The following is a 26,447-nucleotide window of genomic DNA, read 5'->3' as shown; positions in this document are numbered from 1 at the left end:
CTGGCCCGAGACTTGAACCCACAACCCTAGGGTTAGGAGTCAAACTCTCTAACCACTAGGCCACCACTTCCTCTTATTTTCATGCAGTGCTATGCAAAATGTAGAATGCAAAAAAGATTTGAAGGGTATTATGTAAACAGGTATTCCCTTGTCATTAGGGTCATCATAAACCCAAGCATCTGCATTACATTGCATATACTATAATTAACATTTTTATTTAAAGGCGGTGCACAATAGATTCATAACAGGGGATGATATACAGCAGGTTCATAAATTACACAGGAAGACCAGACTATCAGGCACCTGAGAGCGATACCGCTCTGCTGGGCTAATTACAAGGCCATCAGATGTCAAAGAGCAAAGGAGGTAATTAACAGCTCGACAAAGATCATACGCCTAATCAGCATCATCCACCCTGACTCACACACATGCAAACATGCGGATCAAACTGTACGAGAGCTGCAGAGATGCTGCAGAGGCACTGCAGTGACTGCGAGTCAGAGTGAGGCGGTGTTGCAGTGCAGGGAAACTGTGCCACGACACTTTTTACATAGTGAGAACACATCAGACAAATTTGGGTATTTACAAATGAGGACGGAGATTCAGAGTTCCTGCCAGTCACAGTTGGCACGGTGCAGCGGTGAAGTTCGTCAGGGGTCAGTAGTACTCTTGGTCAGTCTTACTGGCACCTGATGTAAGCAGCCGCTGAACTTTAATTTACACAAAGATGCTTTGTTAGTGCTCAGGTGGAGGGAGATTTTAGGGAACTAAGCACATAATAGTCTTGGCATTAATAGGAACATAAAAACTTGGCTTAATCAGAGCCATAGCAGTTCATTAATGTCTGGTTTACATTTCCCAGTCGCCACATCATTACTTTTCATAATATGATGATATTTCCAAGATAAACATTATTTTCTATTTAAAAAAATGTAAAATAGTACTAAATTTAAACTATTAACAATTTTTGTATTGCGAAAAGTTGGCGTTACGCTCTAAAATAATACAGATGGTTGGAGGGGAGGCGTTTAAAGGCTAAAAGGATTTGTGATGTCATAAAAATAAAAGTTGTTCAGAGGGCAAAATAAGTTATTATATTTTAATGAAAAAACACAAAGAAAAATGTTCTTTCCCCTTTCCATTTTTTTCTTTGCAATTATATATCATACAAAATAAGAAACAAGTTTTTTTAAGAAGTCTCATGCTCAACGAGGCTGCATTCAATTGATCAAAAACACAGTAAAAACAGTAATATTGTGAAATATTATTACAATTTGAAATAACTTTTTTCTAGTTTGATATTTTTTTTAAATTTAATTTATTTCTGTGATGCAAAGCAGAATTTTAAGCATCATTACTCCAGTCTTCAGATCCTTCAGAAATTACCTTTGAATATAATGATTATTATTATTAATATTATTTTTAAAGGTAAATACAACTGTGCTGCTTAATTTTGTTGTGGAAACTGTGATGCATTTCTTTTCAGGATCATTTGCTGAATATAATTCAAGAACAGTATTTATGTGAAATTTGTAGTTCTTTGCTAACATAATGAATGTCTTTATTGTCCATTTTGATCAATTTAACGAGCCCTTGGTGAATAACAATGAAGCTCTTTTAATAAAAATCTAACTGACCCCAAATTTTGAACAGTAGTATTTCATGTTGATTTTAATAAAAAAAAGTGAAGAGAGTGGCCATAACCAATGAAAATCAAAAAGTATGTCTTACCAAGTAATCATCTGGCTTGATCCCAAACAGCTCCCGGAAGTAGCGGAAAGCCAGCGGTGCGTACGTCTTGAAACGGAAGTCTGGATAATGATGCGCTGGAGTCAGGTTGCTCCCCTCACTGCAAAAGTGAAAGGATTTGCTGAAGGTATCACAAAAGAAACAAAGCATATAAATGAATCAACTGTGTGTTGTTTTAATGATCGTCACATTCCCCAATGCAAGAGGCTTCTGGGTAGAATCTGGGGTCTGTCTGTAAATAAAATCCTGGGAGAACACCAGATATTGTGAGAAACTGTTACCTAACCTAAATGCTTCTTTATGCCCAAGGAACAGAGACACATTTGATCTTTCTGAGCCCCATTGAGTGCGTCCTTGTTGCAATGTGAGCCACCAGCAGTAAACACCAGAGGTAATCTTTTCCAGAGACACACAACAGTAACTAATGCCCGAGGACAAGGAGGTCCTAGTCTTTCTCTATTAACAGTTACACAAACTAAAGACCAGGGTCAGTCATAGCAGTTCCACATGATGAAATGCAAACAAGCCCTGGGGAAAAAAAATATAAGTCCTGTAACCCATTTTTTTGCCTTTTGCGATTATGAGGCAGGCCATTAGTATTTGGATTAACCCCGTTTGAATAATTCCTAAAAGTGTGACTTGAACAGGCCAGATGATGTCATAATCACTCAAAATAACGCTTTGAAATGATAAACAACAAGCATTTGTGGTCCCTCACAAGTGAGGTAGTGAGTTGCTGTTGCAGACTATGTCTCAATATCAAACCCCAATCCATGCCCATTGTGTAACCTAATCCAAAATTTACAACTGACCTCTGAATTGCAGCTTTTCTCTGTGAACTATAACAACAGCAGACTGATGAGGGGCAGACAACTGACCTAACGCTGAAAAATGAGGCTTCCGCATGTGCAAATCTGTCTCATAGACGTATGCATAATTTTTTTTGCCCTTGTTTTGGGTAATGCAGTCTATGTAGCTTACATAGTAGAGCATAATCTAGCAAGATCAAGGTCATGGGTTCGTTTCCAAGGGAAAGCAAGGACTGATCGAATGTGTAGCTTGAATGCAATGGAAGTGGCTTTGGATACTAGCATTCTGCCAAATGGATGAATGTAAATATTTTCAGGATATCATAGTAGTGTATTTCAATTATTTCAGGAGTATAGGATGTGTCTGATTACCTTATTTAGGAAAAGCATGAATAATGTCTTTAAAATTAATAACAAAAGCTTTTGAGTAATAATAAAAATTATAATTATTAGACATCACATGTAAAGTTACAATCTGATGTAATGTCAGAGTCAATAATATAAAAGACATTCCAAAAAATGCATGTGGTGCCCTGTTTGCAATTATGTATAAGCCTAATAGAATAATAAATTTATGTTTTTCTAGAAAATTGCTGCCATAATGTAAATCATGCAATTGTCATTTCATTTAATTCAATTGTCATTCCCAGTGGTATGAAGTGCATGTGCTTTAAAGAAATGATCAATTTACCTCTTTGATAGTTTAACCAACTTACTGTAAGTCATGCCCACTTTAACTTCAATCCGAATGCAAATACCCAATATAAATACAGATAATGGCTTTGCTGCACATCCCTAGTATGCAATAAACACAGGATGCAAAATGTACTTCAAACTCTGCATAATGCTTCATTTTTTTTAAATAGCAAGCATCACAAAGTATACACAGTAGCTAGTACACTATTAATCCATCTCCACAGACTGTCAAACTGGTCCAAACTGAGCACATGCAACTGGAGTGCAATCCCTAGTGGGAGAATCAGACTCTATAAATAAGGATGTCAGGCTAGTGGATCAGTGTGGTCCCTTTGAATCTTGTATAAACTTTCTGCTTACTCTGAAGAGCCTTTTGGGAATCATTTGCACGAGAATCAAGAGTGCAGGATGTAGCGTGAGCTCAAGTTTCTAGTTCTCATGATACACTGCCTTTATGTGTGACTGATCACTGCAAGATGCCCTGATCTTAAGATTTCCTTGTTTGACAAGAAACAAAGAGCAGATGACCCAAACTAAATGCAATGGGTGAGAAATTGTGAAAAAATGTCTTCATTCCAGACCACTCTGTCAATATCATGCAAAGTCATGCTAATGTCTTGTGCATCACTGTCCTCTGTTCATACCTGGGTAAAAACACACTCTCCACCACATAGAAGTCCTGCATGAGCACATCTCGGTCAGGTTTTGAGGTCAGATTCCCCACGGTGTAACCAATGCCAAGCTGGATAGCTCCTTTTAGGGCAGATGAAGTAGTCTGTACCAGTACCGGAAATACATAGCAAAACAAATGAATATACTTGAGTCATTTGAGTTTAGCAACACTAAACTTGTCTCCTAAATTTCCTTTGGTTAAACAAATGACATTCGTGGCTCAGAACCCTTAAGCGAGGTTCACTGGAAATATTAGATCAGACTTCGCATGAAAGGTAGGCTACAAGTGTGTAGTGTCTGTCAACACTGTAAAATCCTGGAATTTTTGGAAGTTGATTGACAGCTGATTGGCCTCTGTTGATACTAACATTTAGGAGGGTGGACATTAATCAACATACTACACTTGTCACTGGAGAAACTGGAAATAAGGTGACTGGAAAAAAGTAGCTCATTCTTCACTGAACAGAGTTGTTGGCGGACAATTTGTCAATCTTTTTTTTATTATCAACATTCAGGGACTCCCTCATTTAATAACTGCTCTACATAGTCATGGAATGAAAGGTCCTGCTTTAGAAATAATAATTTACAAGTCAGCAAAGTACTTTAAGTTTTGTTATTTGTGTATGTCTATGTATATACTTTGTTTACTGAAATTTTATGTATTTTGGTATATTTAGTTAATTTTTCTGGTCTATATTATATCTAGCAAAAAAATAAACTATATATATATATATATATATATATATATATATATATATATATATATATATATATATATATATATATATATATATATATAATTTTTTTTCAATTACATTTAAGGTGTTATTTAAATTGATTTTTTTTATCTTCTAATTTTCTAATTTAAGGGCAATGGATTAGACCTGGTTATACTGACATAGAAAGCAACTGTGGCTAATATTTATATATAAATCACACATTAAAAATGTCTGCACATAAACACATGAAACACAAAGCTAGAAAATGACACAAAAACTTATTTTTAAATACAATAATATCATTTGTTATAATGTTATGGTCAACATAAAGAAAATATTAATGAAAAACAATTTACCTTTTTGTATGTTTTCTCTCTACGGTTATTGCTAGACCCGCTGACTCCATTCTCATTGGCGGATGACATCTGAAGCGATAAAGAGTTAAAAGTTAGACAAGTCTAGTTCACAACCATAAGCCGAGCCTATGTAAATAACATCCTCAGGCTCTGTCCAGCTGTATACCATCAGATTTGTAAAGGAGCCTGACACAGACCACAGGATATCCTGCCAGAGTAATTGAGTGGCTTATAAATGCAGAAAATGTGTGGCTCTGCTAATAAAATATGATGCAATTGAGGTTTACCTTGTTTTAACTGAGAACACAGGTGCTGGTCTGCTGTTCAGCGCTCCTGCGTGGCTCAGTCATGTGGACTGGATGGAAAGCAGAGGTCAGGGTCAGAATCTCTGTTCTTCCTGTCAGCCAGAGCATAGGTGTGTGGCAGTGGCTGAAAAACCAAACAGTTTACAAGATGTATGGGGTGAATCACGAAAATCTGTCAAGAACATGTCAAGGTTACATTTCAACCCAAAATCTGAAAAAAGGACATTTTATTTTGATCATTAAGATTTTGTGTACTGTTGAATTATTATTATTTTTTAGTTGTTTTATTCATTTTTATTGATTGCTTTTGTTATGGCAATTTGTATTTTATTATTTTTTATAAACTAATATCAGTGCCTACTTTTTATATTTAAAAAAAAAAACTTTACTATATATATATATATATATATATATATATATATATATATATATATATATATATATATATAAATATAATTATTATTATTTTGTTATTGTGTTATTGTGTTTTTGTATTTTATTGTAACATTTTATATTATTACTGTTTTTGCTGTATTTTTCGTTTAAATAAATGTATTCTTGGCGAGCATAAGAGACTTCTTTCAAGAATGTTTTTAAGTTTTACCGAAGCCAGACTTGTTTACAATGTTTTCTTCAGAATATGAAAAATATTCTGCTGTTTTAGAAAAATATATTTTTATACTATTTAAATAATATTTTAATGTTCAAACATTTAAACATTTGGAATGTTTTTTATTTCTTTAAAAAAAAAGATTATCTTTTTTTTTAATTATCTTTCAAATGTGCATTATTGTTAAATGACAAATGACAGAGAGAAAAGCTTAAATTTTTGCAGTTTTGTTTGTAAAGCTAGTGATGCATAAACCACACTTCAGCTTTAATGAAAGATTGATTTCAGCTGTTCTTATTGAGGCAATGCAGAATTGTTTTAAATTGATCTTGTAACCAACTAAGTGTCTGTCTGCATCCACAGCACTGAATAAACGGTGCGTCGTAAAATCAGCAGAAAGAGAGCAGGGCCTCACAGTCTGTGTAAATGACAAATAATGGCCTTCCAGACTGTCTGCATAAACAAACTGCAAGCCCTTATTCAGAGTCAAGAGCAGCCTGTGACTCTAAAAGGTTCGTGCCATTCGCTCTGTGCCAACACATCGATATCGGTGGGCCTGCAGAGGGGTAAAACACAGGGAAAGTGTGGATGTTTGCTCCTGATAACCAGCTGCTGTCGAGGAGCGTCTAACACCTGTGTGTCAGTTTGCCCTAAGACTGCTTTCCAGATCTATTACACAATCCACTGTGAGCAAAACAAGCCAGTGGCAACTTTCTTCTTGAGTCATTACCCACAATACTGTCATTAATTATACGTCAGGAGTGAAGAACAATCAAAACAAAGTTGAGAAAATATTACACTTGGAAAAGGGCACATCGCACGTCACAACATTTACTTATGGATCAGTGTTCAAATATTAGCCAGGTACAATCATGGAACATTTAACGATCAAATACGCAATATGACACAGTAAGATGATTGCCATAGGGATTTTATAAAATGCAAATGCAAATTCAAAAGTTTAATTAATTATTACAATCAAGTTGTTTACGATTTACTAAGCTTGGGATTTGGCACATTAATTTTTATTTTTTTAATTACATAGATTAAAAACTATCTGGTGTGTAATTAATATCTATATAATTAATATGTATATATATATATATATATATATATATATATATATATATATATATAAAAATATTTTTTTTTACATATACTGAAACTTTTATGCTCATCAAGGCTTCATTTATTTGACCAAAAACTGTAATATTTTGTAATATTTTTACAATTTTAAATAACTGATTTTTATTTAAATACATTTTAAGATGTAATTCATTTCTGAATCTTTTAGTATCATTACATGATCCTTCAGAAATGATTATAATATGCTGATTTGCTTCTTAATACATAATTATTTGAAACTGAAATCGTCTTTATTGTCACTTTTGATCAATTTAATGCATCCTTGCTAAATAAGAGTATTAATTTTAATATTCTTATAAAGAATCCTACTGACCCCAAACTTTTGAACAGATGTGTATCTTTATAAATATGCATGACTAACTGCTATTATGATAAAGCAAAATCATTATAAGCAGTGTCAATATAAAGTAAGATGATTTATGGATACAAGAGTTTGAGAAATGAATAACCAAACATCAGATTTAGTTAGCGAAGCAACTTATGCAAGTTACGGTAACGTCTTCCTGAACTGGAGGCCCCGATCATCATATTCCTTGTTAATATAAACCTAAAGTTTAACATACTGCATATGAAGATCTTCTATAATCCGGTTACAATAGTCGCATTATAAGAAGCACAAACAAATTATGTTGCACTGACAGTGGAAAAGACATGGACCGTGAAGTGCTCTTAGAAGAAACAAGTGCCCTTTAAAGGTATTAAAGATATGTGAGCATGTGCCAGACATTATGAGGAGAACAGAAAAACATTTATGATTCCATCACCATAAAACTAATCTATCTCTTCTCTCTTTCTTCTCTTTGTGGTTGCTATGAGCACAGGTTCAGTGCTTGTAAACAGTGGTCTACCGAAGGCAATGATTATTCCAATTGATTTGAATGATACAAATAATAGTTTGGCAGACTAATTGGGGAAGATTTTAGCATTTTTGAGGTCAGAATCTCAAATCTTTTAGTGGCATCAAACGTTCAAATTTCAATTTTAATGGAATGGCAAACATGGGAGCAGATATGTGAAATTTGGCATTACATCACTTGCTCACCAATGGATCCTCTGCAGTGAATAGGTAGCTGATAAAAACATCCCAATAATCCACAAGTAATCCACACAGCTCCAGTCCACCAAAAATCCACCAACATGTTAGTTTAGAACAGTTCTGGACTGTTTCCAGCTGTAAAAGGTGATTGATCTGTGCATATTTCTCTCCTGATTCAGAGAAGATGACTTTATCACTAGAGATGCAATATCACGGATTATGAACTTGTATTTTAGCTAGAAGCAACAGCTTGAAGTTATACACGTCTTAATGATGGATTAGTTGATTACAAACATGCAATCGTGTGGATTACTGTAAAGTTTTTATCAGCTGTTTGGAGTCTCTTTGTGATGGCACCCATTCACTGCAGAGGATCCATTGGTGAGCAAGTGATATTCCTTATAGTCTATAGTATTATATTATAGTAAATATAGTTTATATCATTAGATCTGACACATTAACTGTAAGCAGTGTTACCCAAGAGTTTACTATAAGCTTGCCCTCATTGTGCAGAAAAAAAATCTACATTTCTAACAGTTTAGCCTAAATGCATGTTTATTCTCAATTTTCCCTCCAAATTTTTTTTTTTTACAATGTGCAGTTGTGCAATGTGCAAATTCTGATTAAATGTTATTTTGAAGTGAAAACCTAACTTTTAACTTTATAAGAGAATTATTTATGAGTGAAAGGCTCAAAATTCCATGTCCTTTCATTTTAAATGAGGGCTTAAAGCTAGAGAACTGGATTAGGAGCATATCCAACAAGCCACAGGCCTCACAAATGCACTCTTTGTTCTGACTGGAGGTTCGTTCTTCAGTTCGCTAATTGGATACAGTGATAATCATTACATAATGCCTTAGTGTACTGTGTAAATGTGTCCCGCTAAAAACTGTAATTGGATATGATGTTATTAAAGGCATTTTCGAGAAATCAGTCGAACTTGGACAATATGCATTACTTCACATGAGAACAATGAAACTGTAAATACTAATTATTGGTGTACAGATACAGTCAGTGAGGAGACACAGCCCAACCGCAGGGCATATCAGATCCTGCAGATGGAGTAAATTAAGAGAAATATCCAATAAAGACTTGGCTATTTTTATAAAAATCCAGATTTTTTGCCCTTTATAATAAGCACTCAAGGTCTTCAGGATTACTTTGCAAGTGTGTTTGTGGTGGGTTGGAGCTAAACTCTGCAGGACATTGGCCCTCCAGAAGCAGGATTGAAAACTCCTGTATTAAGGGGATCCTCTCTGTAATTTCCAGTACTCTCAGAAAAAAAAGAAAAGAACATATGCTATATATATTTGGCGGTGTTGAGGAGCTTATCTTAAGACCTATGAGGAGCAGCAGGGGAGTGTCAGAAGGAGGAAGTGCGAGATAAAGAAAGGGAGCAATGAGTAAAAGGAAGGTATGACATTCAGCCTACACTTCTATTTACTATTCCGGGCGAGTTCAACTCAGCATGAGCGCAGAAATGTGAGCCAGGTGATCAAGCAGACCAACTGCTGAAAGACTTGACTCATAGCAAGGGCAGCGCGATTAACCGTGGAAGTCAAAGGAGAGAAACGAACAGAAAAAAGAAACAGCTTGAGAGAGAGGCCACAAACATACTATTAACGCAAGGGTCGCAGTACTCGAGGGGGCAGTAGAGGGCAATTCTCTGTGCTATCCAACCAAAAGTGGTACACGGTGTCCTAATTAGGTTTGGGGACAAAGAACCATTTTATATTTCTTAACAGCACTTCAGCCGATGCATACTAGTAAAATACTCAGAAAGGTTATCCAGCAACAACATTGTAACATTTAGTGAATCCATAGTGCAATCAATGAAGTAAGATTACTGAGCTACTGACTTGATCATAAGTAAGTTGTTACTAGTGAATCAAAAACATACAGCGTAACCTGTATAGTCTAATTTTCCAATTAATGACTCTATTGTGCCAGCTCTTTTAAGTGACTCAAACACATACAGCATATTCGGTGTAGTCTGTTTCTAAAACAAATTACTCTTAATCGGTTCGTTTTAGTGAATCTCATGCATACAGCACATCCTGTGTAGTCCGATTCTTGAATGAATGAAATGATTCTTTTTAGTGAATCAAAAACATACTGAGCATTTAAGAAAGAGTTATTTATGTGAACAGGTGAATACACTGCGATTCTAAACAATTCTAAAACAAATGAATCTTTTGATTCCATTCTTTTTGGTGAATTAAACACATACAGACTCAACTTTCTTCTAAACACAATTATGCAAATAAAAAGCACCCCTTGCAGGAACACATATGTGCTATGTATTTATCTAACTATATTTGTATGTACTTGCATATGTGAGTCTTCCTGTGAAAACCCAGCTTTTTTTGTGATTTAATATTTTACATAAAACATCCTTCATAATAAGAACATTCTGTGAAAATGAAACCTTGATATCAAGCTCAATAAAGCTGAGTAAGGCCATGTCAAAGATTGAAATCATAGTGAAATTAATGGTTGAAATAAAACTTTGATGGTTTTCTCGTAATTAGATTTTGAGACTTCAGCCTGGATTTCACAGAGTGGGTCACATATAATAACTGACTAAAATATAAAGAAAAATATCAAATTCCTCTGCAGAATTACAAATGTTTAAAAAATTGTAATATATATAAAAAAAAAAAATTCCCTCTTCAGGTATAAAACTAAAATGTATTGAAAGTCAATGATCCATAACTGAAAGATATGAAAGGTAGATGTCTACCAGGCACATAATAAACCTCTTAATGCACTTTTATCACACTGCTATCTGATAATGATGTACCCAGGATGGAGTTGGACCCGCTGTTCCACTCTCACTCTGGCTGAGGTCCAGTCCTGTGATAAGAAAACCAGTATGCACTTCCCTTTACTGTGCCTGTTAAGTCATTGCATGCTGCAGACAGGAAGTTGTGAAGTAGCCATGGAATTAAATGACCTCTGTAATACTTAAATCAGCACATACAGCCAGAATTATTCCATGAAATCTTCAGGAGTAGTCAGCACACCACCTTTCAAAATTTCAGGGTCATTATTTTATTTTGGGGAGAAATTAATACTTTACATGGATACGAAGTGACAGAAATACATAATAATGTTACAAAATATTATATTTCAAACAAATGCTATTTTTCTGAACTTTGCATTAAATGCATCATGGTTTACAAAAAAAGCATTAAACAGCAGAACTGTTTTCAACATTATAACAATAAATAATCATATTATAATGGTTTCTAAAGAGCACGTCACACTGAAAACTGGAGTAATGATGCTGAAAAATCAGCTTCGGAACACAAGAATAAATGTAATTTTTAAATATATTAAATAAAAAAAACTGTTATTTAAATGTATAATAATATTTCACTATATTACTGTTTTTTTTTATTCATTCTTGGTGAGCATAAGAGACTACTTTTCAAAAATATTACCAACCCCAAACATTTAAATGAATAAGATAATTTCACAGTAACGGAATCAGATTTAATTATCAAAATAGAACATGCACTTTGACCTTAATAAAATAACAATAATTGAAACTGATTACATTTATTGTTGTTTTGTATTTGCAAAAACAAACTGTCAAGGTCAACATGATGTAAATTCTCCGGAGCGATTTCAAGTAAATAATGTTGGTCATAATCCAGCTGCTGATGTAGGTATCCATTAAACACTTCAGCTGTACATAGTTTCCATTGCATATGACATATGGAAAACATTTCCAAGTTCTCTCATATTGTTGTGGGGACATTTGCTTATTGAAAGGCATATTATACACGAAATGTTTGAACCTTTCCGTAAGACTCATAGCATGCTCACTAAAACAAAAAGCCCCGTCAAAATGCCCCATCCATGCAGGGGATATATAATTCCCTCAGACTGTATCTGACAATAAGAGCCTTTCCAGGAGCCTGTTGTTGCCCGCTGGGGACATGTTGCCATTGGGACAATTGATGCTTTTTTGGAAAATCAAAAGAACAGGATATGCATGTCTAGATTCCATTGTTATTATGAAACCATTGAGATCAACAACATCGCCTGCAGTTCCATTCGTCTCTCCCCCACAGTGCAGTTAACATGCACTGCTCTCTGACATTTAATACTAAATGTGAGAATGTTGGCTCAGTCTACACATAAAGCAGCCAATCACTACAAAAAGCTCATTGACAGGTCCTCCCAATGTAGTCTGAGTAATCGCTTTTCACTTTTAACTGAGACATAGTGGTGCTTACAAATGCAATTAGTGACTGCTCACACTTAATGTGAGTGCATTGGTCAAACATGACCATTTAGTGTGTGTTTCTGTTAAGAAAAGAAAACTACGGAAAAGTAGAAGAATGGAAAAAAAATGGTTGTGTGTTTGATGATTTTTGGAAAACTAAGTTGAAGTGTATAGTTTTCACACATTTTGCATCACTAAAGAGAATTAAACAAATTAATTCACTTCAAATTTAAATTTTCATCACACCCTTGTTGTGTTCAATTAAAACAATGGTGCCACTGAAAAGTTGCAGATTTGAATCCGAACAGCACTGGCATGTCATGTGACCATTTGTGACACTAAAGAATCAGAAAGCCTTAGCAACTTCATAGCAACCACACACAACATCTCCGCATGGAAAGCAAAAGTCAGGTTTATTTTAACTTATCATGTTAGACAATGGGATTTGTGATGAAAAACTACAATACCCCTGATTCTGTACAGAAGACTGCACCAATCACTGAGTATATATTAAAATAATTTTTTTTTAAATATGTAGTTTCTGTACAAAACAATGAAATTATAAAAAATGTAGCTTTCTGGTTTTCTATTTGACCATTGTTTTTAATTTGATTGTCATTCGCCATGCTTCATGGAACTGTAGTTCTCTCCCTCAATTAAGCTGTTAAGTACAAAGACCATTGCCTTTTCCTCTGATTTTGGATAACTTCTTTAATACTCGAACCCATTACTTGACTTGGGAGTTGAGCGCGCCTTCTCCACTATAATTCTTCTCTGATTTTCACATACTTTTTGTAAATCACCTTGTAGCTGGTTATAACAATTTATAAAGCTTTAACAAAGGCATTTTTAAAAACGCTATACTTCTGGAACCAACACCACTGAAAAGTGGACAGGCAAGTTTTATATACACTATGTACTGTTTGGCTTTTAATGGATAGACAGTTATCTGATGTACTCCCTTACGAAAGGAAAATATATTTACCAATATATTTCTTAAAATATATTGTGATATATTGTAATATATTATTTTCCCTTTTTATTTTCTAATATTTTATATATTTGAATACATTTAATAATATATTGATGATACATATATTATATAATATATTGCAAAATATACAAATGATTGCCGCTTTCAATATATTGCAATATATTGGGAAAAAAATAATTATATATAAGAATATATGCCTAATAAATTACATGATATTTTCCAATATACTGCAATATATTTTTGTTTCATAAGGGCTAGGCAGCTGTACATTTCTCTGATCTTGCCAGTGATGGATCAAAATCTATTCGGCACTCCTATTTTATTATTTCCAGTACGTGGAGTATCCAAATATAGTGGTATTAAAACATAAAGCAATTTCCAAACAAGCTATTACTTCCACATTCTAAATAACAGAAGACATATTCAGGGCTGGCAACGTTCAAGAATGCATTTCATTATGCTTTTACAAATGTCACAAGACTCAAGTGATCATGACCGCCTGCTAAACAGCCTACAGGCTGAAACAACCTCAGGGAGCATGGTTATGTAACGTGTCAAATGAAAACTGCACATTTTTCTATGGGTCAATTGGAGAAATGTCCTTTGCCTTTTATTCATGAAAGCTAGTATTACAATCACAGTTAACTGAATCATCCACGTTTATATTCAGGAACAATGTGGTACTGATTGACCTTCAGTCGCTCAAACGAAAGAGGTTCTTGTCTCGTAAACCTTTGGCTCAGGTTCATTATGTAATTCTTTAAGTGAGAGTTACACACAGGTGTAGAAGGAAAGTTGACAGTGATGCAGTGGATGTGTTTTTGCAGACGCTCATTTACATCTGGTGATTTCCCATTCAAAAGCACTGGCTCGATAACCTTCAGCAATGAAAGCTGCATGAAAGACTAGGGAACATAAAATCCTACGCAAAACATTGTCTTTCGGCTCTCTCTGTATTAAATAATATAACCTTCACTGGTGAATAATATAACACAGATTGCTTTACTGCAAAATTATCCATTAATACCAACTTAGCACAAAATCTGTATCTGAAGTGGCATATTATTTACTATACTAAAGTGCATTTACACTATTTAATGTTGCAGAGGCAGTATTAAATACATATACATAAACAAATGTCAGTGCAGAAATAAAGTTAATTCATTAGAATTTTAGTTCATTTTAAATAAAATAAAAAAAATACAAATTCAAATATTTTAGATACATTTAAATATGAAATTATGTACATCAAAAAAGAAATGAAAATGTAAAATGAATTTAATTAATTTAAAAAGTATTTATCTCAATACATTTAAAAAATAATAATAAGCTTGTCATGACAAAAATACATTTTAAAGCTGCACTGATGCTGCATTTCTTTTCCACAGAACCAAAGCAGCATCAGAGCTGCCACTTATATTAGGGGAGAGCTGCATATTTTATTAAGCTATACATATTTATACAGAATTTTGTGCCTTGAATAACACCAAAAGTGATGTGCCAAAATTAATTCTATTAGTGAAAATAATAATGATTATGGTGGCACAATCCAGCCAGAGAGATGGCATCTTACACATCAAGCTGAAAGAAGTATGTCACGTCCCATCCCAACTCTTCTGTGCTGATCTAAGAGCAGTTTAGTTAAGGTAAACTCTGATCTTTTTTCTTATGCTGATAAAGAGTCGGTAAATCTGGTATGTGTCAGCTGCTGTCTATTGGCTGTCTGCAGTCTGAATTCTAGGGAGGAATGTGGCATGCCACTGTGGGAGCAATAAAGAAATGTGCATGGGAGTGAGACCGCTGCTCATGACTGCTGTTCATCAATCAGCTGCAGCTCTGAAAGGCTCCAGAAAGATTAAAAATGAAATGAAATGATGTGGCTTATTAATCTGATTCTGAGGTTCAGATGACTGGGATACAGATGAAACTTGTCTGTAAACAGAACATGAAGTACTTTTCACATAATAATCGCCTCATCAAGTTGCACATGAGTGGCAAGCAATCAACTCTTTATTTTTAGTACGATTTTCCGCAAAGAAATCTAGAGTCATTCAGAAACATCTGCTAAAATATAATCAAATATTACCAAACAGACTTTTTACATCTTAAAGCATACAGAAAATGTGGACAGTATACTGTAGTAGACACTAGACTGTTATGCTAATACTATATTCTGAACATACCTTTTATTTTTGTTGCATAAACAAGCAAAACTTGCAACTGGGGTATTTTGCACAACATAAGAGCACAAAAGTACCAGCATCAGACAAGCTTCTGATACAGAATCATGCAGTTTAGTACTGCTGCAGAAGGCTTTTGGGAAAAGCCACCTGGGAAAAGGATCTGCGCAAGAGACACGGAGCTTCGATTAAAGAGACCGGAGGAATATTTCTTCTTCCTCTCATTGTTCTTTGCTGTCATGCGACTTCGTGCCTCCAGGTACAAAGCTTGTCCAAACAACTGTCCAGTCTGGGTTATTTTCAACATGGGTAAAAGTTATGAGACTTTTCTCACAACCTCATCTGATCTATTAAATTTCATGTGAACAACTATGAACATGCAATAATCTTTATGGCTTTCCTCAACACATACATGTTTCCTACAGTGATATGACCAGCCTATTCGATATGGATAGTTTGAAATAACTATCAATTATAAATAATATCCATTATTATCCATAATAATTAATATGCAGTTTTACATAAACACATACATTGTTCTTTTGTTCTCACTGACATCATAAAAGTTAAATCAATAAAAGGGAGACCAGGGCTAATTGTCATACTTTTTAATGATCATTTCACAGTTAGTTTTAAAGTTGTTTTTTGTATATGTAAATATTGACATTGATTTTCAATATTATTGTTCAGAGACAAATGATAGCCTACAATTCACTGAACCTTGGCTAGATTAACCTTTTGTGCCAACATAGTTACTGAGATGTGACCCTTCTGACGACTTCCTGGTCTCCCCTGCTTTAATGTGTATACGGGTTTTAAATCAGAAACGTTTAAAAGAGAATAAAATATGCAAATATGTTTTAAAACGGCAAATGTTTACTGTATAGACAGCGCACTAGATTTGGAGATGCAGTCAACACATCTACAAGACCTCGTAATATTTCTGAGAAAACACTTCCCTGCAACATTACGTAATTTGCCAATCTTAAGAGAGTATCCTAAAAGACAAACTCTTAAAATGTAAAAATAGCATATTTTATGATTTTGAAATTAACAAATATAACTATACTATTTGAGTATATATATATATATATATATATATGTAATTTAAAGTTTTTTTCTACATGCGTACTTATAGAAGTATAATTAAACGCATGTAAATGTCAAATATGACATTTTGAGTATTTGAGAGCGGAAAACACACCGCAGAACTAGTACAGGTACGGCTATCTGACAGGTTCGCACAGTTTACATCACAATAAACAATTAAAAAAAAAATTCTTACCTGTCTATATGTCTTTTAGGGTGGGGGTCTGTCTTGCCTTCAGACAGAGAGATTTGAGTACACACTGATATTGCGAGACTTGTAGTGCTTCGCTCACTAGAGGTAAGTGTACTCAGTGTCCCTCTACTTTGTGGAATCGATAATGAAGACGACTGAAGTCACAGGGCTGCGAGTCTCCGCCTCCTGCGCTTCAGAGAAATACCTTTCATTTGCATAATGTCAACTCGCTTTCTTTGACGCCACCCAGTGGTTTGAGGTGGTATCTATCTATCTATCTATCTATCTATCTATCTATCTATCTATCTATCTATCTATCTATCTATCTATCTATCTATCTATCTATCTATCTATCCATCTATCCATCTATCTATCTATCTATCTATCTATCTATCTATCTATCTTAAACTTTTTTATTTTTATTTTTTATATCCATGAAAAACTATATTCGTTTCACTTTTAAAATAACATAAAATATTTTGTTTAAATGTATTTTTCCAAAAAGCAAAAACTTTCTACTCATTTCTGGCATTTGTAAAAATAGAGTTTGTTTACATTAAAATTACTGTTATAAGAAACGAGACGAATCGATTGAGAGAAACTTATTGGAACGAAAATCTTCCTGAATAAAGCGGACTTTTATTTTGTTGGGACTTGTATTTTGAAATGTTGCGAGAAGAGAACCGTCGAAGCGGCATATGCTATCCGCGGACTGGCATCTTTCAGAAGCTATGTCAAGGTTAACTAACAAGTGTCATTGTCTTTATTTACTTAGCTTGAGCTCCACGTGGAAATGTCACCAACAAGCCTCCAGACTGTCAACAATGAGAAGTGGACTTGAAGTGAGTGAGTTGTAAACAAACGTTTAGCATGAATTGAATTGTCAGTCTGCGTCGTGGCAGGTTATGATGAGACGTGTCTCTTATAATTGACTCTATCTTGTCTTAAAGTTAAATGTCTTTTGCTGTTTTGTTTTTTTTATTATAGACAACAAATCTATTATATAAGGTCTGAACCGAGTGGCTAGCTTTATTTTATTAGGTGCTTCTCATAAAACGTTGCATGTTAAACAAACCGCTGTAGTTTAGCTCTTGCAATTAACGTTAGTTACATGATTCTGGACTTTTGCGCTGTACTGTAGTCCAATTTTGATTAACTTAATTAGTGTAACTGTTTGTGTTTTAGTTGTCAGAATAGTTTGTCTTGATTTGTGTGATTTTAAGTCTGTTTTGTTTGTGACTCGTGTTTTAGTCAATATGTGGTGGCAGATTTAGGAGTATTTCTTCAGCACAGCCACAGTTAGTCACAAGGACCTATGGATGTGGAGGACATTTACAGGTAACGAACACAGCTCTTTTGTGCATTTTTTACATTTTTAGTAAAAGCTTGAATATTTACATGAGACATTTATTACATTTTAGCTACACTAGAACATGAAGTGATTAAGGAATATCGAAAGCATAGACATAGGAAAAGTGAAAGTGAACGCATGCTTTTACTTTCATTATTCCCTAAACACTTTCTGTTCTACTGGGATTTCTTATTGACATCTTATGATGAATAATTTGTATTTCTGAACTGTAAGTCACTTTGGATGAAGTATCTGCAAAATTAATACATGTAAACTTTTTAAATCAGGTCTCAAAATGTCTAAAAGGTTAAATTAACTTGTTTCACCCATATTAACCGCTATTTAAATATTTGCAAGAGGTTTGATTGGATTCTGAAGAGAAGGGAACTCCATTCAAGCATGCCGCTTGGAGAAGAAAATGCACTTCAGTTCAGGTAAATAGTGTTTGCTTATTCTCAGTGTAAAATTTAATCACTGAAAGAGCACAACATTTATTCATTTTAAAATAATTGTGCAGTATGACATAGCAGTTGTGATTTACAATTATTTTGCTATGATTGGAATCTAGTATTTTCTTAACTTACACAGTGATTGTTTTGTATAGAGATCTAACAGAGACAGAATATGAGAGACTAGCAGATGAGACACTGGATGCATTGGCGGAGTATTTTGAAGACCTCACAGATGAGAGCTTCACTGGAATGGACTATGATGTTGTCTTCTCTGTACGTACTCATGCCCATGTTTTCACATCCTTGCATGTTAAATATCAGTGGTGCTTTTCCATCTTAACCCTGATGAAAAATCTGTTGTGCCTAAATGTCCAGTAGGGGTCATTGTTGGTCTGTGTTAGGCTGTTTGCAAGCCATTTTTTATTTGGATGAACCAGGATCTATAATTAGAAATAAATGTAGAGTAGAAACATTTGGAGGTGTAAATTGATTTCAAATATATTATATTATAGTTTTTATTCTTAGATTAATTGACATAGACCATTGCCATTACAGAAATAAATACAAAATTATAGCTAACAAGATTTAAAGTTGTGAAAAATTCCCAAAAATTATTTAATTCAAAATATTTTTGCCATTATTTGGAGTTGCTTTATTCCATCTTCTCTTAAAGTTGCACACTTCACCTGTCATGTAATTTATTTATCTAAACTTGATATCCCCATCCTTTTTGTGGAACATTGCAGTTAAGTAATTGCTCTGTAGAGTGAAAAAGGAGTCCTAAAACCTTTGTAATAGTATCTTTTCTCTTCTTTTATAGGAAAATAGGTTTGTTTGAGTGTTATTGTTGTTAAGTGCTCTTGCACGACTTCTGTTAAGAGTTCACAGCAACAACAAAAAAAGCCATTTGTGCAGCAGCCTTTGTTGCAGCACCATACAGAGAAAATGCACGTCTCCTGCAGGATTTATGAAGGCTGTAAACACTCAGAGCTTTTAGCTTGTTATTGTAAGACTGGACTAAGGCCTCTTTCAGTTTTTTCCACACACACACACACGTTTGTTTTTGTGAAAATTGGGACATCCCATAGGCGTAATGGTTTTTATACTGTAAAAACTGTATATTCTATCGCCATTCACCAACCCTACCCCTAACCCTAACCCTCACAGGAAACTTTGTGCATTTTTACTTTCTAAAAAAAAACCTCATTCTGTATGATTTATAAGTGTTTTGAAAAATGGGGACATGGGTTATGTCCTCATAAGTCACCCTCTCCTTGTAATACCTGTGTCATACCCATGTCATTATACAGAGTTGTGTCCTGATATGTCACAAAAACAAGAGCACACACAAGCATAGATATGTATTTATTCATTAATTTATTTAGCAAATATCTTTCTCAAACCCAGTGAATGATTGAGTCCATGCACTCATTGTGATTGATTGACAGATTGATCGGTCATTCACGCCCCTTGCTCTCCTCTGGAAGGATAAATGTTAAAGCCTCAGACTGAAGCCCTCGTATGATTACAATGAGTGTTAATTTTTTTTAACAGAATGGAGTGCTGACAGTGAAAGTGGGCTCTGACCATGGTACATACGTTATCAACAAACAGACACCCAACCGACAGATTTGGCTCTCCTCACCGACAAGGTTAAACACCAAGTTCTTAATGTTCATTTGTTATGCTTAACTGTTTAACCAGTTTTAAATAAAACCGTTAGAAGTCTCAATTTCAAATTCTTAAAGTGCCAGTATTATTCGTTGCCTTTAGAAATGCTATTTCTGGCATTAAATATTAACTGTGATATAATGAGTGCAATATGTTCGGTTTTCAGCTTGATTTCTGAAATGTTTTCTTTCTCAGCGGGCCGAAACGCTACGATTGGACGGGGGAGCGATGGGTGTACGCTCATGACGGCGTGGCTTTACACAATCTGCTTTCCAAAGAGTTGTCAGTCATCTTCAAATCAAATATAGACCTGTCACATCTCATCCATTCACGATGAGACCAATGTGAAGAACAGGCACCGTTATAGATCCTTTCCACACCAGACTCTCGTGATCTTTTTGGTGAGACCATAAAACTGTAGCTAGTGCTCAAAAGACCTTCTGAATTATACTATTGGAATGGTTTATGCCTCTTTTTGCATGCAGACCTACAAATTCAGCCAAGCTGACCTCGAATGAACTGTAGAGAAGATTTATTTATCTACATCAAACCTGTACACAATTATAAGCTTAAAATGCACTCAGAAGAGCAGAAAGTGCTCTTCTAATCCCTGTAAACCTGTACCTGGTTAGATTAAAACCAGATGAAACAGATCACATTTAATGGCTCTTAAACCAGCTGAATAAGACAAATGGACACAGATTGTGTTTATCTGCTCGCCTGGCCCTGGTTGAACTAGAGGCTGCTGGCTAGATGCAGGAAAAGAAGGGGATTATGACAGACAGATGGAGAAGTTTTGGCTCTAAAAGCCCTCTGCCAGAGCCTTTATTAAGTGTTATCTGTGAATAACGGCATCACATCTGATCATAGTCCTCAGAGCTTTACCGCCACCCTCAGATGATTAAAAAATATCAGCGTAATTTAGCATCAGCCCGCCCATACAAAGCTAACTCTGGTGATACATACTGTACAGTAGTTGATCATTACTCCCCAGACGCTCCTTCTTGATGTAATAGCCCATGTAACGCAACATTAACTTGACACGCTGTCTATGCAGATGTTAAAATATGAGATTGATTGTACTGCGGTGATACTTTTGATGTCTTTATTCGGGTTGCATGCGCTGAAACAATGGCACATCTGCCGCCATGCTGATGTCTGATGTACTCGTCCATTGATGCATATGTAAATATAATGTGTTAATAAATAAATTAGAATGTTGTTGTTTTTTTCATTGAGTACACATTGTGGTTTATGGTTAATTTTAGCAGCTTAATAATGATAATAATAAATTGTTATAAATTAATAAATTATGTAACATTAGAAATTATAAAATAGAATGCTTAATGTAATTTTAATACATAAGTCATAAATCAAAATAATACATCTTAATATTATGCTACTGCACATAATAAATTTAATGCTTGTATAGTTATATTGATAATAATAAGAACTAAAACATTACTACTTATATTAACATTATGAAATATTTATAGTATTAGTAGTGTACGTTATTAGTATTTGTTTTTTATTTAGATTTATGAAGTTTAATTTAAGGTTTCTACTAATATTTAAGGTTTCTGATAATATTTAATAATTTATTATGTTACAATATTGCATTAAATATGTATTATTATTAATAATAATTGTAATATATAATCATAAATAAATGTGAAAGTAAATTGTCAATTTTTTGCAAGAAAATGTTTTAAGATTTATTAATTTAAGTTTTGTACATGAGTATAATATCTCATAATTTATAATGTTACAATATTACATAAAGTATAATAATAATAGTAGTATCATACGTGCTGAAATAATAATTCATACAGTATACACATTATTTACTGATTGATTGATTATTTATTTATTTGCAAGAAAATGTTTTGGGCCAGTATTTTCTGCAGCAAGTTTAATTTCAGAAGGTGTTTGAGAATCAAAGGGAGTCTGTGTGAAGGGCTGCTCATGTGTTGGAAATGCTACGGATTTCAGTGTTACACATTGATATTAAGATTTGAGACCAATTACTTTGAGATGGGTCTCTCATAGTAATTGCACCAGCTGCTTTTAAATCTTTGTGAAAACTGTAACCCTCTGTCTTTGAGCTAAAGGGTCCTTTAAGATGCCAGATTGTCCCCAGTACTAATGGCACCTAATTATGATACAAGCATCTATTCAATCAGCGCTCATGGTCGATGATAAACGCTTTGAGCATCTTTTCTCTCTTTGGCCAGACATGAATATGTAAATGTCTATTATACAGCTCGACTCGCAGGCCCAAAAATAGCATGAAGTTTCCATGGGAACATGGATTTATCACTGAACTCTGATGTCAATTGAGTCGTTTTGCTTCAGACAAGCCAAGGAAGTCTGAAAGATTCTACGAGCTCATGCATGCTCTGCTGTCATCTCGCCCTTGTGCTGGACAGACATCAGACATCGCCCTCAGCAGAGCGTTTCTCAGAAGAATGCCATCTAATGTAAAGATTCAGGAATACCATGAAAACATCGAGCTAAATATGCAACGCGGCCTGGGAAAATGAACTCAATTATGTGAAGCAACAAAACAACACTTGTCTGATGATGCAATAATGATATTTTTGAACTGAAGATTAATGTTGCAAAGAAGAAAAAGGAACTGTTCTTTAAATCAGGTGAGTCTTGTCCTTTCTTGTTATTTTACTCCGTTAACACCAGTGCCATGAATCAAACAAAAGGCCAGATGCACTTCAGGTGACTCAACTTTACTGTGAAGAGATCATGTGGCCTGTTTGGAATTAATTCCACATTAAAAGAAATGGCTTAATTGGAATTTGTTGCCTGTTAATTAGCACAAGCTGTTTGAACTTCAGCTAAAAAAAACTGTAAACCTCATTTCTTTGTTGTTGTAACCCATGACTATGCAAAATTATCAAAGGGATTTCTACATTATCCAAATGCTACTGTGGTCTGCTTATGCGTGTTCTCAAAAAGAAGAAAAAAGATCATTTTGACTTATGATTGCAATGTTATATATTATCTTTTATTTCTCACAGTTGTGACTTAATATCACAATACATCACCTTTTGAGAGTCTCACTTAAGATATAGTCAAAATGATAGGAATATGACTGTATCTCACAACTGACCCGTTATTTTCTGTAATTGTTACCTTGTTTCACACAACTGAGACTTTATACCTCAAATAAGGTGTTCTGGTCGGTTGATACCATTAGCCAGTTGGTAGACTGCGATATGCTGCTTCCACAGAAGAAAGTAGATATTTATTATTTAACTTCTTTTAAGCTTATTAATGCTGAAATCACAACAAGGGTCTAGAATTATGATTTTTGCCACTTTAATGACGGGTAAATTAAGAAAGTACACTTCTTATAAATATATATTTCCAGACATTAAACTGTATTTTGCATTATTTTTATTTAAAACAAAAAAAAATGATATTTTATTATATTTTATAAAATATTTTGGCTCTTATTTCATTGTGTCACTTATTTAGACAACTAATATTTATGTTTAGTAGACCGTTTTTACCTGTTACTTTTAAAATGATTCAGATCAGTCATCAGTTACTCTTGGCAATTGTTACTTTTGGACTCTGGTCACAGCAGAATTGAACATGGAAGAAGCTCTTCATAAACCAACACAAACACAGTTCATAGTAGGAGATAAAACATTCTCCTTTCTTAACTAAAATGCCTAAAAAGCTTATGTTGAGGTCCAGATTAGCAATATATTTTCAAGGATCCTCAAGAGATTGCTCTATAAAATGACGTGTCATGTTAACTGCCGCTCTGTAGTTTCTGCCTCTTTTCCCCTGGACATAAAGCATATCAAAGATGACATTGCACTGACCTTGATATATGAAAGCTTAAGCAGCAGCCCTCAATAATAAACACTCCTGTATTAGCTTCACACACTTCTCAAGGCTGCAAAGCAATATGGATTCATGGAATAAGAATGAGCTTCCGGATCTGAAGCTGTTAATATGACGCATGATCTGCTGAGCTTTGTTGACCTACATCAATACCAAGAGGATTTTTATGTCACACCTTTTAGATATTTCAGTGCAGGATTATTTATTGATCTGGATCGGCTGAGACACAAAGAAGTTGAGGGCAAGTGAAACTCTAGTCCAACAAAAATTTGGCTAATTCATTGTGATAAAGCAACATTTATATTGATATTACATTCAGTTCTGGATGCAGTGTTTTTTCTGAGCAACAAACGCAGTATTAAACATCATGGAGCCACAGGAAAAGTTTAATGCACATTTCAGACATAGAGAGACACTAAACTAGTTGTACTATCTATCATATGATGCATGTTTGTTTCTCTTCTTTGTATTTGATCTTTATAAGTAGATTATTGTGTGCTTGTATTACAGATGATTTTCTGTTTAGTGTTTCTCTGACATAAGACAGTGGAGCGAGTCAAATAGAAAATATAGATGACATGAAAATATTGACTGGTTTATTGGCCACAGTGATATATCCGCAACAATTTTAATATTAGTACATTCCTAATTATATATTTATTAAATCTTTAATACAATCTCAACCTATACTGTACATCATGGAGCTATGATCCTGAAATTCACTTATAGCATTTAAAATGAAGCTGGCCATCTGTTGAAAATGTAGATATAAAAATATTGATAGATTTATTGGTATTGGCTACAAGTGTAATATTAGTGCATCATTATATATTCATTCTTTTCCATTTTTACTACTGTACATTACAATTTTGTAATGCAAAAATTCCCTTGAAAATTGGCTGATTTTATTAGTCCATCCCTAATTCATTCGATACAGTATGTTTTAAGGACTCTTAAAAGCTTGAAATGGACTTATGCTTTCCCATCTGCTGTCTTTTGAATCAGCTCACGACTGTCGCTAGTGAAGGTCTTTAATACCTGGAAAAAGCAATCTGTTAGCATTCCCATTCATCTCAATGGCAGTTGCTCAGCTGTTTCTGGACCCCCTGGAAGTATGTCATTTGAAATCTGGCAAACCTTTGAGCAGATTTATAGTGATTAGTCCGAACTGAGGTGCCCATCAGATGAACCTTTGAAAAGTTCATTATCCAAGGCCCAAGGCTTGTGGCTGCCATGAATGTTCTCCAATCTAAGTCTCATAGGCATCATTTACATCATTTGCAGCGCTGTTGGTGATACGACAGGGGGTGTGTGTCCTTTGATATTTAATAGAGATGCATGAAACTACTGTTCACCAGATCTGTGGTTTAATACATCATTTAGAAGTATTGGCTCTCCATTCAAGTGAAACACAGTGTGCTAATATGAAGGTGTGAGGACACACACACACACACTATGCACATATTTGAGTGCAGGTTGCAAATAAATCACATTTGTGACTCTGACAGAGTGATATTAAATTATGTGCATGAGAAATACATTGGTAGATCAGGTGATGAAAATCCTGTGTGGTGTGAGTATTGATTTATACTTATCTATCACAAGTTGAAGTCATGGATCACAAAGTTTAGAGATTTGCTTTCCTTGAGTTAGAGTTATACGTTTGAGATGTTGAAGGTAAAGGCAAGTTGTCACACTCTGTAACATACAAGACCACTGCTAGAAGAAGAACATCGTGTAACTGACTCAAAAAAGGACTTTTCCCTTGTGACAACTATCCCCAATCTGCTCTACAGCTAGATAGTGAGCACTCCCCCTTGTTTAAAGTCATGACTGTGCTTACATATGTGTTTTGTTGAAAGTGCATATGAAGCAGCTTGTATTACGCTGATTTCATATGATCAGTGCCCTTCCCAGTGAGGTTCTGTCCAATCGGTCAGTGCAATGCTTATAAGAAGTCAGCTGTTCCCTTCAATCCCCAAATTCCATATTTCATCATGAGAATGACCCATACGCACCTTCCACACTCTGATGCTCACAGCAGTAGTGTACAGTAAGCTGTGGTGGAGTAAAGCCAAAGTGCTGCATTAATTGGCCAAAAATTGGCCATAGATTTTATTTTTCTCCAGGAGATTTTGTCCTTGACACTCCTCCCCCTCGCTGAGGAGCCAGCCGATGTTTCAGTCTCGTTCACATACCTGAAGGTTGTGCCTCACGTTCAGTGCTCCACACAACTTCAACTCTTGTGCCTTGCTCCTGTAGTTCATTTAACCACGTGTACTTGGATCAACAGCTTTTATTGCTTCTGG

At 34.6% G+C, this 26,447-nt stretch overlaps 2 protein-coding genes across 2 annotated transcripts in view; one reads left to right on the top strand and one right to left on the bottom strand.

Annotated features, from left to right (window-relative positions):
* The window catches only part of LOC113106973 (phosphatidylinositol 4-phosphate 5-kinase type-1 beta-like), a 38,822-nt gene extending 21,874 nt beyond the window's left edge, over nt 1-16,948 (bottom strand). Inside the window, exons 1-5 of the mRNA XM_026269069.1 lie at nt 16,795-16,948; nt 5,289-5,430; nt 5,002-5,070; nt 3,899-4,029; nt 1,732-1,849 (exon numbers count right to left, since the gene is read on the bottom strand). Of these exons, the coding sequence (XP_026124854.1) occupies nt 1,732-1,849; nt 3,899-4,029; nt 5,002-5,070 (318 nt within the window). The 5' untranslated portion in view covers nt 5,289-5,430; nt 16,795-16,948. The remainder of the gene's footprint in view (nt 1-1,731; nt 1,850-3,898; nt 4,030-5,001; nt 5,071-5,288; nt 5,431-16,794) is intronic.
* Nucleotides 16,949-17,453: 505 nt separating this feature from the next.
* On the top strand, nt 17,454-21,478 carry LOC113106972 (frataxin, mitochondrial-like). The gene is made up of 6 exons (XM_026269068.1): nt 17,454-17,633; nt 18,043-18,129; nt 18,500-18,576; nt 18,747-18,867; nt 20,149-20,246; nt 20,461-21,478. The coding sequence occupies exons 1-6, from the start codon at nt 17,490-17,492 to the stop codon at nt 20,600-20,602; spliced, it is 669 nt and encodes a 222-aa protein (XP_026124853.1). The 5' UTR covers nt 17,454-17,489; the 3' UTR covers nt 20,603-21,478.
* Nucleotides 21,479-26,447: the final 4,969 nt, after the last annotated feature.

This window comes from Carassius auratus, chromosome 8, assembly GCF_003368295.1.
Source record: "Carassius auratus strain Wakin chromosome 8, ASM336829v1, whole genome shotgun sequence".
NCBI classification, from domain to species: domain Eukaryota; kingdom Metazoa; phylum Chordata; class Actinopteri; order Cypriniformes; family Cyprinidae; genus Carassius; species Carassius auratus.
Note: the sequence above shows the minus strand (reverse complement) of the source record. Positions and strands in the feature narration are given on the sequence as shown.

What these genes read in the sequence shown, in the direction of transcription:
- LOC113106972 (XM_026269068.1), top strand. Translation starts at nt 17,490, where the DNA reads ATGCTATCCGCGGACTGGCATCTTTCAGAAGCTATGTCAAGGTTAACT. An exon ending in GAAAATGCACTTCAGTTCAG is followed by an intron (nt 18,577 to 18,746) that starts GTAAATAGTGTT and finishes TGTTTTGTATAG; the next exon opens with AGATCTAACAGAGACAGAAT. An exon ending in ACTATGATGTTGTCTTCTCT is followed by an intron (nt 18,868 to 20,148) that starts GTACGTACTCAT and finishes TTTTTTTAACAG; the next exon opens with AATGGAGTGCTGACAGTGAA.